The 12347-nt window shown below is 35.9% G+C and overlaps 1 protein-coding gene across 4 annotated transcripts in view; it reads left to right on the top strand.

The window, feature by feature from the left end:
* vps13c (vacuolar protein sorting 13 homolog C) overlaps positions 1-12347 on the top strand; it is a 139764-nt gene that overhangs the window by 55562 nt on the left and 71855 nt on the right. For all 4 annotated transcript variants that reach the window (XM_063012860.1, XM_063012859.1, XM_063012862.1 and 1 more), the window contains 9 exons: positions 3773-4077; positions 5139-5286; positions 5640-5754; positions 5841-5968; positions 6071-6227; positions 6561-6640; positions 6929-6988; positions 9058-9211; positions 9910-10026. In XM_063012860.1, coding sequence (XP_062868930.1) covers positions 3773-4077; positions 5139-5286; positions 5640-5754; positions 5841-5968; positions 6071-6227; positions 6561-6640; positions 6929-6988; positions 9058-9211; positions 9910-10026 — 1264 coding nt within the window. The remainder of the gene's footprint in view (positions 1-3772; positions 4078-5138; positions 5287-5639; positions 5755-5840; positions 5969-6070; positions 6228-6560; positions 6641-6928; positions 6989-9057; positions 9212-9909; positions 10027-12347) is intronic.

The following is a 12347-nucleotide window of genomic DNA, read 5'->3' as shown; positions in this document are numbered from 1 at the left end:
AAAGCACTGTACAATTAAAAACTGCCATATGTAAAAATCTGGACACCATATAAAGCCAATAATTAGTAACATTTTCCTCTGCCTGTTATTACAACTTGAAAAAGTTTGGGCACCCTTTCTAACCTGTTTTACCCACACTCATTTAAATATAGTTCTGTTTTGCCCATGTATATGTGCCCATGTTTAGAATTTACCCAAAGGTTTTTTAATAGTTATAATATTTGGACAAAACAAATATCTGCTTTTGATAGACCTAAGTAGTGGGATTATTGTCAATTTCAACAAATTCCATATGAGCATTTTTAGGTTTACTTTCCAAACCTTGCCATAGATACCATATTTTTCAAGTACTTTGTACTTACATACAATTCATGTACTTGGATAGTTTTGGTACCTAAGTGTTTACAAGTCACTTATGAAAATCTGTTATCTGCATTCCGAGATATTTATATACTTACTGCAGTGCTTATGGCTGAGCTTAATGTGTACAGTCAAATATTTATATCACAGAGAAGTAAGTCAACAGCTTTAGTAAAGAATCATTTGAACAGGGAATTATATTACACTTTGGGTCTTTTATCCCACATAGTAATAATCTAATTTGCTTTATGATGGTGTACATTTTTTATCCAGATGATGTTTGGTATATTTTCAAATTTGTAAACTGGCACCACCAAATTGTCTGCATTCATAAACATTATATCTGTTCTGTCGGTGTTTGTGCTTATGTTTGTCTTTTTTTTAAGGATTCTTTTAGCTATCAGTACCCCTCAGCTGATGAGGTAGAGGCTTGGGCATGCAGTATCAAAAAGTCTTTAGCTTTAAAGCTTCATCATTCATGCTCTGTCACACATTCTCTCATTCACTATCACACTTTAATTTTATTGTGACCTGCATTTGTTATATGTTGCAATGTTATAATAACTCACTATCAGTAAATATTACTTAGCATCCCATTTCCCACACAGCAGTGATTTGCAAATCTTTTTTGACCTATATTTAATTTGAAAACATTACAAAAACAAACTATTTAGTGTTTTCACTACTCAACCTTATTTTTTTTTTTTTTAATATATTATTATTTTAATTTCATATATTATTATCTTATTTTAATTCTAATAAATTCTTATTTTAATATCTGTAACAGCTTCCAAAAAGTTTTGACAAAGACTTGTTTACCACTGTGCAAAATCTCTTTTTAACATTCTCTACTGACATGGAAATAACATATCTATACCAAGACCTATGCTAGCTTTGGCAAACTGTGTATTCACTGACAAAGGGCTTTATTGTTTTACAAACCCCATTTCTGACAGTGCTGGGACATTATGTAAAATGTAAAAAGAAGAATCTGATTTGTTAATTCTCTTGAATCTGACAAAAGTAGAAAGAAAGGTTTCCCGGTGTTTCAGTGATCACTGTATTTTGTAAATAGAAACAGCTTTACGATACCGTCAATTTAATCCAAAAATTGGGACAGAGACAAAATAAAAGTGAAAAGTTTCACTTCCACAATAAGCAGGTGAATTGGTAACAGGTGAGGGAATTGTAATTGGGTATAAAAAGAACATCCACCAGGATCACGCTTTACAAGCAATGATGAGTCGTGGCTTACCACTCTGCCAAACGTCTTGAGGGAATTTTCAATTAGTTTAAAGTAAACATTATTTATTAGATCTGAAAGAGGAAATCTGAAGAGATCTTAACACAGTCCCCGCTGCTTTAAAAATGCTACCTGAAACCTGTTACCCAAAGAGAAAGCTGTACATCAATCCTATGCAGAAAAGCCTCAGAGTTCTCTGGGCTAAGGCTCATCTTGAATGGTTTCAAACAGTGTAAAATGTGTGCTGTGGTCAGTTGAGTCAATTGTTCAGCGTGTTTTTTTTTTTTAAAAAAAGGACATCAGTTTTTCTGTGCCAAAGATGGAAAGAACCATCCAAGCTGGGAAATGTGAAAAAGACAACATCTGTTATGGTATGTGCGTAAATTAATAGCCACTGCGTGGGTAATTTGCATATGTCTGAAGGTACCAATAATGTGGAGGCATAATGTGATTTTAGAGAGGCAGATGCTGCCATTAGGGTCTCCATGATTATTTTAGCAAGACATGACCAACTGCAACAATTAGTGTCCTCTGTTACCAGACTATTAACAAAGCTCATTAATAGGAAAGGTGATGGAACACAGTGCCAAACATGCCTCTACCCCACTTTTTGTAAAGTATTACAGGCATCAAATTCTAAATGTTTTACATTTACAAAATACGATGAAGTTGATCAGTGAAAACTTTCTTTCGACTTTTATCAATTTCTTTTTATTGTGTTTTTGCTTTGCTTTTGAATCATTAACCAATGTTAAGACTTGTATATGGATGTCATTAATCAGTTAACTGATAACTGACCAAGAAGTAATTGTTTGATTAATGCTGTCAGTTTGAACAGTGCGTGTGTGAACACACACAAGAGTTTAGACCGCTAAACTGAGACTCGCCCTCAGTGCACATGCGCCAGTGTAATGTTATTTTTTACAGAAATCATTTGGATTTTTGCATGATTTGCAAGGACTTTGCGTCATGTCCCAAGATAAAGGTAGAACTGTTTAGCATCCTGTAATATGATATGATACTGATGTCAAAAAAAGGTTTTAAATAATGATAGCATTTTCATTTATTATGAAATGCATGTTAAGTAGTTAGCGCTCAAAATTAACTTTTTAAATTCTACATTTGTAATGTTGATGAGGTTCTGCTTACAGTATTTATTTTCATCTTGTTTTACATTTATTGCATGTTTACAATGTTACACTATTTTTCATTCATTTATTAAATTTTTCCCATTTCAAACGCTTTACATTTACATTTTTGGCATTTAGCAGACGCTTTTATCCAGAGTGACTTACAGAAGTGCCTCCATAGTAGACATTACCTTACTCTAGTTTAAGTAAACAACAGTTCAAGAACATAAATCTGCTGAAACCCTGTTAGAACCAAAGTTTTTTTTTTTTTTGTTGTTGCAAGAAATCAATGAGAATAAGAGCTTAAGTAAAGAGGTGAGTTTTTAATTGTCTTTTGAAGACAGCAAAAGACTCAGGTGTTCGGACAGACAGAGAAAGTTCGTTCCACCACTTGGCTGCAAGTACAGAGAAGAGTCTTGAGGATTGTCTTCCTCGAGTCCTGGGTGAAGGATCAAGTCGGGCGAGACTAGTGGCTCGGAGGCTTTGTCTTGGTTGGGGTCATGAGAGGCCAGTTTTATTGTGAAAAGGCAGGAATAGCCTGAACAAGGCACCAATCTATTGTAGGGCTTCCCCACTCCCAACCTTGGATCTCAGCAGTTGTGGGCTGGCATAATTGACATCTGTGGCACCCGAGTGCTGAAACTCAATGATCCATTTTATGTATTAGTTGGAGGCTATAAGCTTGTTGGTTATTGGTTAACCATTGACTAATGATGATTGTTTAAAAGAAATTAGCAAAATAGTTCCATGCAAATTCTAATTCCATTTACTTTTATATTATTATTTGCCCAAATGAAAATGGGTAAAATGTGTTTTATGTGTTTTATGCAGCCTTGTCCAAATTTGTAGTTTGGTTGTACATTTGGTCACTATTCCTGCATAATGTTTTTCTACTTTTCGCACAGTAACATCTGTAGATCTGGTTCAGGTACATCTCATTGCAATCATTTCATTTTTGCCATTAATAAAACATGGCTCATGCTTTCGCATTCATAAATTCAACAGTAAGCCATTTGCTAATTGTCACCTTTTTTTATAGACCTTTGTGGATAACTTCCAGACAGCCAAGGAGGCATTAAGTGTGGCTACGGCACAGGCAGCAGAAAAAGCAGCCTCCAGTGTAAAGGATTTTGCTGAAAAGAGTTTTAGACTTTCCATGGACATCAAACTCAAGGCCCCACTTATTGTCATACCAGAGTCCTCCACATCCTACAATGCTTTTGTGGTTGACCTGGGTCTTATCACAGTCAGCAACAGCTTTTCTTTGACACCAGCTGAGGGATTTTCTTTTCCAGCTGTAGTGGAGACCATGGATGTAAAGCTCACCCACCTTAAATTATTAAGGTAAAACATTGTAATTTACGATGCACATTTGTTATAACATAATAATAATAATAATAATCTTCTTAGCATTAAACCTTGCAACTTATAAATTTAAATTATAGTTCAGTCTGTAAAAAAACTGGCTGTCTCACCATTTGATTTAATTTCTCTTAAGATTTTTTTGGTATTTGGCTGGATACATATTATTGCCCCAGGCTCACAGAAATAGATATTGTATGTCACTTCTCATCTTAATACATTAATAGTCATATATAAAACAGTAGTTCCAACCAGATGAGGTATGTCAGTGTTGGAATCTGATTTGTTTCTAACAGTGGGCTGTGAACTGCTATTAGGCCAAATTATGAAAAGTGACAAATGTTGTTATTATTATTATTACTGTGAAGTAAAATTATTACTTCAGTTTGAAGTAATAAAAAACACATTCTGCCCTAGAAATTAAATACAAGCCCCATGTCTGAAGGTGTTAAGGATGCAGATGCCTATACTGTACTGGGATTTTAAGACATATGCCGCCATCAAGGTCATGCCTTTTGTGCTTGGCTATTCCAGCAGAACTAAACTTGTCTGGAAATGAGAATTGTATAAACAGTATATGGCTAAAAGTATGTGGACACTAATAATTGAGTTCAGATGCCCCATCAGATGCCCCATCCACATTAACAGGTGTATAAAATAATGTCCTTTAAAGTTCTAGCAAGGTCCATAAAGAAATGATTTGATGCGTTTTGTACAGTGGAACTTCACTGGCTGGCACCTTTGGGATGAATTGATATGTCGAATGTGATTCAGCCTTTCTGAGCCAACATTACTCTCTAACATCACTAATGGTCTTTTAATTGAGTGAGCACTAATACCAACAGACCTTCTTTTTACCAAGTGACTGTGATCATAGCACAAAATATATAAAATCTTTTGTTGCGATTTTTTTTGGGTCATTTTATAAAATGTCACCTCTTTTTTGGAAATAAGGTTTGTGGTATTGTGGTTTTTTTGCCAGTCTTTAAACCACTGTAAGAATAAGTTGTAGCAGTGGACTGTTATATTGCTTTTGTTTTTAGGACAGTTTTAAAGGATGACGCACCACAACCAGACTTTGAAATTCTGCAACCCATTAACTTGGAGCTGTTTGTTAAACGAAACCTGGCTGCATCCTGGTTCACAAAGATCCCTGGTTTAGAAGTCAAGGGAGTGTTAAAATCTGTGAATGTGAGTACTTAATTATAACACTTAGTATTTAATGTATGGATATGTATGTTTAATGCCAGGTGGAAATATTTGCCCAGATATTTGTCTAAAAACTGACATGGTGTTGTATTACAATACAAAAGCAGATACGCCTCTAAATTTCCTTTGAATAATAAATCTAAAGTCACACATATAACAGACATACATAGGCGCCAAATGTAAATTCACTGAATACAGCAAAATTGTGACATGTTTCTTTGACAAATAAAACGGTCATGGCCCATGAGCAGACATAGCGTTAATGAACTTAACCCAAACCAAAACCATTACATATGTGACTTTGCATTAACAAAATATTTTTTCTGGTTTTGTAGATTATTCTTGGTCAGGACGACTGTTGTGTTCTGATGAACATCCTAGGAGAAAACATTGGAGAAGGTAGCAAATCGTCAGACAGAACCTCTGACAGAAATAAACCTGGAATTAAAGGTGATAATATTGCAGCTTATTTTCTGTGGTTTGATTGCTCATCCTACTAAATTCTAAATATGGATTGTATCTAAATTGTTTTACAGATAAACCTGAAACAAATGCAGACCCCAAATGGGCACTTTCTGTAAAGACAGGAAGCCAGCCAGCTATTACCAGTGAAAACATAAGTGAAAATGTTGCCACTGCTCTCCTTAACTTTGAGATCATGGAGGTACATTAACAAATTGTACTGTTCCAGTTTGTTTTGATTGTATGTATGTATGTATGTTTTTGCTTTACATCCAGGATTTGACAGTTTGTTCTTTCTGTGTAGGTTTTGCTTACATTAAAAAAGCCAAAGTATGGGACTGAGTCTCCCTTTTTGGTCCTGCATGCAGCTCAGCTTGGAATTGACACCACAGTGCACAAATATGATATGCTGGCCACCATGTATATAAAGAGCATATCAGTAAAGTGCTTAGAATTTCCAGGTTTGTAATAAGTAAATAAACTAAAATGTTATATTCGGCATTAGATTTAATGGCTGTCTTTTACTGCAAGGAAATGTGCAGACCCTGTCATAGTTTAGCGTGCTTTTAAAATGATGCCATATACAGTATATTTAGCATTTATTAAAATGTATTCACCTTTAGCAAGACATAAAGTTGTAAAACTATATAAGGTATTTAGGCTATAATGTACTGTAATGTATTGGATGTATTACAGATTTACTTATGATCAAGGTAATCTGAATTACATACACAATATTCTTTGTGTAAGTGTAAAAAGTACACACTTTAACAATGTTTTTTCTGTTGTCATAGATGCTTATGGAGAACCTTTTTGCATTCTCAATTCTTCAGCTAAACAAGAAGCTGACCTTCTTAAAGTGGAGTATTTCAATGTAGGGCTTAATTTTACCCTGCTTTGATGTCTAGCTAAACTTTATATCTTAAAACTGTTCTCATGATACAAACTTTATTTATTGACCATAGTAGATATAGTAGATATTAGCATTAGCTGCTGTTGTTGACCTAAAAAACAAAATAACATTCCATTTCAATACCATTATTATGTGTTAACTAATTTATTTTCCCAGTGGCATGTGTAAAGCAATTTTTGTTTTATGTAAGGGTACTTAAAATATGGTGCCACATTAAGCTTCTAGGTTTTTCTGTGATCTGTTCTATAGGCTGATTGTAATGGACCCAATTTTGCTGCTGATTTTGAGAACACAAAACAGAGAATAAATGTGAGTATTACTTATTTTACTAATAGCATGCTTATGTGAATAATCCCTTTATACAGTGGTGTTCAAAAAAATAGCAGTCCAACATCATTAACCTGATAAATCACTGTTTTTAGTAGAAATGCTATTTCTACATAGCAAAAAAATTACTTAAAAGTGTAGTAGAGTAATGAAAACAAAACAAACCCAACAATTAGGACATGCATGCTGCTCATTCTGAGTAATCGAAGCATTGATTGAAAGGGGCTTGTTCAAAATAATAGCAGTGAGGATTTCAATTGGTGAAGTAATTCATTCTGCAGAAGAACGGCTGTCAATTTTGGCCCTTATTTAAGGTAGGAGGGTGGCAAATGTTGCACATGTTGGTCATAGCGCATTTCCTTCTGAAATACTGGGTAAAATGGGTTGTTCCAGACATTGTTCTGATGAACAGCGTACTTTGATTAAAAAGTTAATTGTAGAGGGAAAAACATACAGAGAAGTGCAGCAAATTATAGGCTGCTCAGCTAAAATGATCTCAAATGCCTTGAAGTGACAACCAAAACCTGAAAGATGCAGAAGGAAGCATGGAACTACTGTTCGATAGGATCGAAGAATAGCCAAAATGGCAAAGGCTCAGCCAATAATCACCTCCAGAAAGATCAAGGAACATTTGAAGTTACCAGTGAGTACAGAAGATGATTAAGTTAAGCCAAATTACCAGCAAGAACTCCTTGCAAAGTCCCGTTGTTAAGAAAAAGACATGTCCTGAATGGGTTCAAATTTGCCAAGGAACACATTGACTGGTCCAAAGAGAAATGGCTCAACATTTTGTGTACTGATGAAAGCAAAATTGTTCTTTTTGGGTCTAGTGGCCGTAGACATTATGTCAGACGTCCCCTGAGCAATAAATTCAAGCCAAAGTACAATGTGAAGACAGTAAAGCATAGTGGTACATGATAATGACCCAAAACATCTTGGTTACAGACAAACAAGATTGAGGTAATAGAGTGGCCAACCCAATCCCCTGACTTCAATCCCAGAGAGAACTTGTGGGCTGACATCTGAAGCGTGTTTTTTTGAGGCAAAACCCAAAAATGCAGAAGAACTGTGGAATGTAGTCTAATCATCCTGGACTGGAATACCTGTTCAGAGATGCCAGAAGTTAGTCGACTCAGTGCAACACAGATCTCGGAAACAATTGTTATGCCACTAAATATTAGTTCAGTAATTTAAAGTAAAGTGAAACCTCAAACATTATTTTCAGTTTATACATACAGTTTTTGAGTTTTTAAAGAAAAATGCTGGCACTGCTATTTTTTTGAACAGCCTAATATTCATTTTTCTTTACTTTCTGTAAAGGATTAACACAAACTGTTTAAACAATAATATGCAAGTTTAAACACCATGAGACCACACAGCCATCTGACTGTTCAGGAAGTGACAAGTTCTTTCTCCTAGAGATGAACTTTGGGAAGAAAAAAACAACTTCAAGGCAATGCTACCAAATAACAACCACATGTGTGTTAACTTCTGTTCCTTCTGTTCTGATCCTAACTGACACATAAAAGTACTAGGGCTAACTGTCAGGAGTTGTGAAAAACTACATTTACGTAAATGTGGCTAAGGTCTATGTAAACTTATTTAAATACACCATCTATGTAAACCTATGTAGGTTTTGTAAAGGAAAATGTTAATTAATACATAACAAAGAGCGCATTGCTTGCAATTAAGTGACCTACAAATGCTGTTGCTCACAGTTTTACGACTTGCAGATGTTGTAGTAGTTGTCTTCAAACAGTTCCTGTTTCCCACCTAAGTAACATCTGTCAACGTGTGAACTCTCCCACTGTCCCACAAGGACATTTGTCTCTATGTATATAAGTGGATCATTCCCATTCTCTGGATCGCACTGCTGAGGTTTCTACATGAAGGCTTGCCAGTGTGATCCTTATCTGCAGATCTTATCTGAATAGACCTCTTTTTCTACTTATAATTCAGTCTTCAAGGTATTTATTAAAAGCAAGGTCTTTATTAAAAGGGTTTTTTCCACCACAGTTTATTGGACATGTTATAAATGTTTGTGTATATAGGTTATGTTCTCATCCCTGGACTGGATGCTGCATACAGAGGCTTTCCTTTCTTTCATGGACTTTATTTCTGCTGCGCTGTCCTCTAGCAGCTTTTCCTCACCTGAGAGAGAGAGCAAGCGTGTTGAAGAGACAAAAGCTATCTCTTCCAAATCCAGTATGAGTGCATACACTAAAACCCACACACCTTTTTATCGTTTTCAGTAGTTATAGAATTGATTTTTATGTAGAGGAGGGCAAAAAGCCCACAGACATTTCTTCATTAGAACATATTCTTTTAAGACAAGTCAACCCCCCAATAAATTTTGATTTCTGCAATAGTTTTTTTCGTTGACTGTTTAAAAAACATTGGGCAAAAACCCTAGAGAATTATTTTACAAATGTATAGTTTTTAAAATATGTTTTATAAAAAGTATGACACAATCTATTGGGGCCAAAATATCCATACATAAACTTTGAACTTTGATGATGTAAAGAGTTATTTATTATTTACCCTGGTGACATGACCATTTAATTCCTTGACTAATTATGAATAACTACAGTTGGTGACTTTTTCTGTCCATATTAATAGGGCTTATTTAACTGCACACTTCACAAAGTACATACTACAAATGTCCTTTTGCCGTTACTGTTAGTTTTTTTGTGGTTTTTGGTTTACCAAATTTTTTCTCAGCCTGACAGTTAGTTTTTTTTCTAACCTTGGCAGGAGCGTACCGCTTCATGCACATCGTAATGGCTTTATTCAACATAGTCCTATTCATCTGGACACAGTTATATCACCAGCTTCAGCCAGTTATTGTTACAAACAAGTTATTAGAAGAAAAGAAAGCAAGCAATTTTTACATTTTATTTCAGCTGCAAGTTCCCCTTCTGAGGAAGACATCGTTGATATAAAGATCCAGATGCAGCTTGGGGCGTTGAACGTGCTGCTGTGTGATCAGCACTGCAACATAGCTGACATTAAGATTCAGGGTCAGATTTTTTTAAGACAATTTAAAAAACAATTTTTCATTAAACTGCATATAGACCCACACACATTCACTCTCTTTCTCTCTCTTTTTCTCACACACACACACACACACACACACACACACACACACACACACACACACACACACACACACACACATATTCTCTCTCTCTCTCTCTCTCTCTCTCTCTCTCTCTCACACACACGCATGTATATGTATCAGTGATGTTTACATGCAAATGAGTTATGTATATTTATTTTTAAACAAAATCCTTGGGGAGTGAGGGATGGCCGAAGCCAATTGGTTCCCCCATAAAATGGAAAAACCTACCTCATGTTAAAACTTTTGCAGTCAGAAGCCCACATGCATCATTAACCCAATTTTAACTGGTAAGTTCCTTGGTCAGCTTTATATCTGAAGGTGTCGAATTGCAAAGTAAACTACTGGGTTGGGATCTATTACTTTTACCGTGTTAATAATGTGTATGATCGTGTATGAGCAAAAGCTAATGAATTACTGATAAAAAAAATATAAAATAGGAATTAAGAAAAAAAACATTACACAGTAAAAACAGAAAAAGAGTAAAACTAAAGAAAGTTTCTCACATGTATCTGTTCTGTAGCTGTATGATAATCTTACTAAATGATGCTCATAATGATTGTAACTCTGTGGCTAGATTAACTTAATAAAGAATTATTTACAGTGAGGAAAATAAGTATTTGATCCCCTGCTGATTTTGTAAGTTTACCCCCTTACAAAGACTTGAACAGTCTATAATTTTTATGGAAGGTTTATTTTAACAGAGAGAGACAGAATATCAACAAAAAAATCCAGAAAAAAAACATTAAATAAAAGTTATAAATTAATTTGTATTTAATTAAGGGAAATAAGTATTTGACCACCAACCCCTACCAACCAGCAAGAATTCTGACCCCCACAGACCGGTTATGTGCCCATGAGGCACACAAATTAGTCCTGTCCCTGTATAAAAGACACCTGTAACAGAATCAGTTTCTTCTGTTCAAATCTCTCGACCACCATGGGCAAGACCAAAGAGCTATCAAAGGACGTCAGGGACAAGATTGTAGACCTGCACAAGGTTGAAATGGGCTACAAGACAATCAGCAAGAAGCTTGGTGAGAAAGAGACCACTGTTGGCACGATAATTCGAAAATGGAAGAAATACAAGATCACAGTCAATCACCCTCGCTCTGGAGCTCCATGCAAGATCTCACCTGGTGGGGTAAGAATGATTCTGAGAAAGGTGAGGTCAGCCCAGAATTACACGGGAGGAGCTTGTCAATGATCTCAAGGGAGCTGGGAGCAGAGAAATGCTGGATATGACCCCAAGAACACCATCCCCACTGGGCATTTCTCTGCCTCCAAACACGGCGAGTGGAGTTGATGCCAAAGAGCTCAATTTTGGTCTCATCTGACCAAATCACATTCTCCCAAGCTTTCTCTGAATCATTCAGGTGTTCATTGGCAAACTTCAGACGGGCCTGTACATGAGCCTTCTTGAGCAGAGGAACTTTGCGGGCACTGCAGGATCTCAATCCATTACGGCGAAGTGTGTTACTAATGGTTTTCTTGGTGACTGTGCTCCCAGCTCCCTTGAGATCATTGACAAGCTCCTCCCGTGTAATTCTGGGCTGACCTCACCTTTCTCAGAATCATTCTTACCCCACGAGGTGAGATCTTGCATGGAGCTCCAGAGCGAGGGCGATTGACTCTGATCTTGTATTTCTTCCATTTTCGAATTATCGCACCAACAGTGGTCTCTTTCTCACCAAGCTTCTTGCTGATGGTCTTGTAGCCCATTCCAGCCTTGTGCAGGTCTACAATCTTGTCCCTGACGTCCTTTGATAGCTCTTTGGTCTTGCCCATGGTGGGCGAGAGATTTGATTGAAGAAACTGATTCTGTTACAGGTGTCTTTTATACAGGGACAGGACTAATTTGTGTGCCTTTTGTGCACATAACCGGTCTGTGGGGGTCAGAATTCTTGCTGGTTGGTAGGGGATCAAATACTTATTTCCCTTAATTAAATACAAATTAATTTATAACTTTTATTTAATGTTTTTTTTCTGGATTATTTGTTGATATTCTGTCTCTCTCTGTTAAAATAAACCTTCCATAAAAATTATAGACTGTTCAAGTCTTTGTAAGGGGGTAAACTTACAAAATCAGCAGGGGATCAAATACTTATTTTCCCCACTGTATAATTCCTTATTTAAACAAAAAACACTACATTATTTTACAGCCTGTTTCAAAAAAGTTACTGTAATCCTTTTAAACATGAACAACATACATAGTTTATTACT

This window comes from Trichomycterus rosablanca, chromosome 17, assembly GCF_030014385.1.
Source record: "Trichomycterus rosablanca isolate fTriRos1 chromosome 17, fTriRos1.hap1, whole genome shotgun sequence".
Taxonomy (NCBI): Eukaryota; Metazoa; Chordata; class Actinopteri; order Siluriformes; family Trichomycteridae; genus Trichomycterus; species Trichomycterus rosablanca.
Note: the sequence above shows the minus strand (reverse complement) of the source record. Positions and strands in the feature narration are given on the sequence as shown.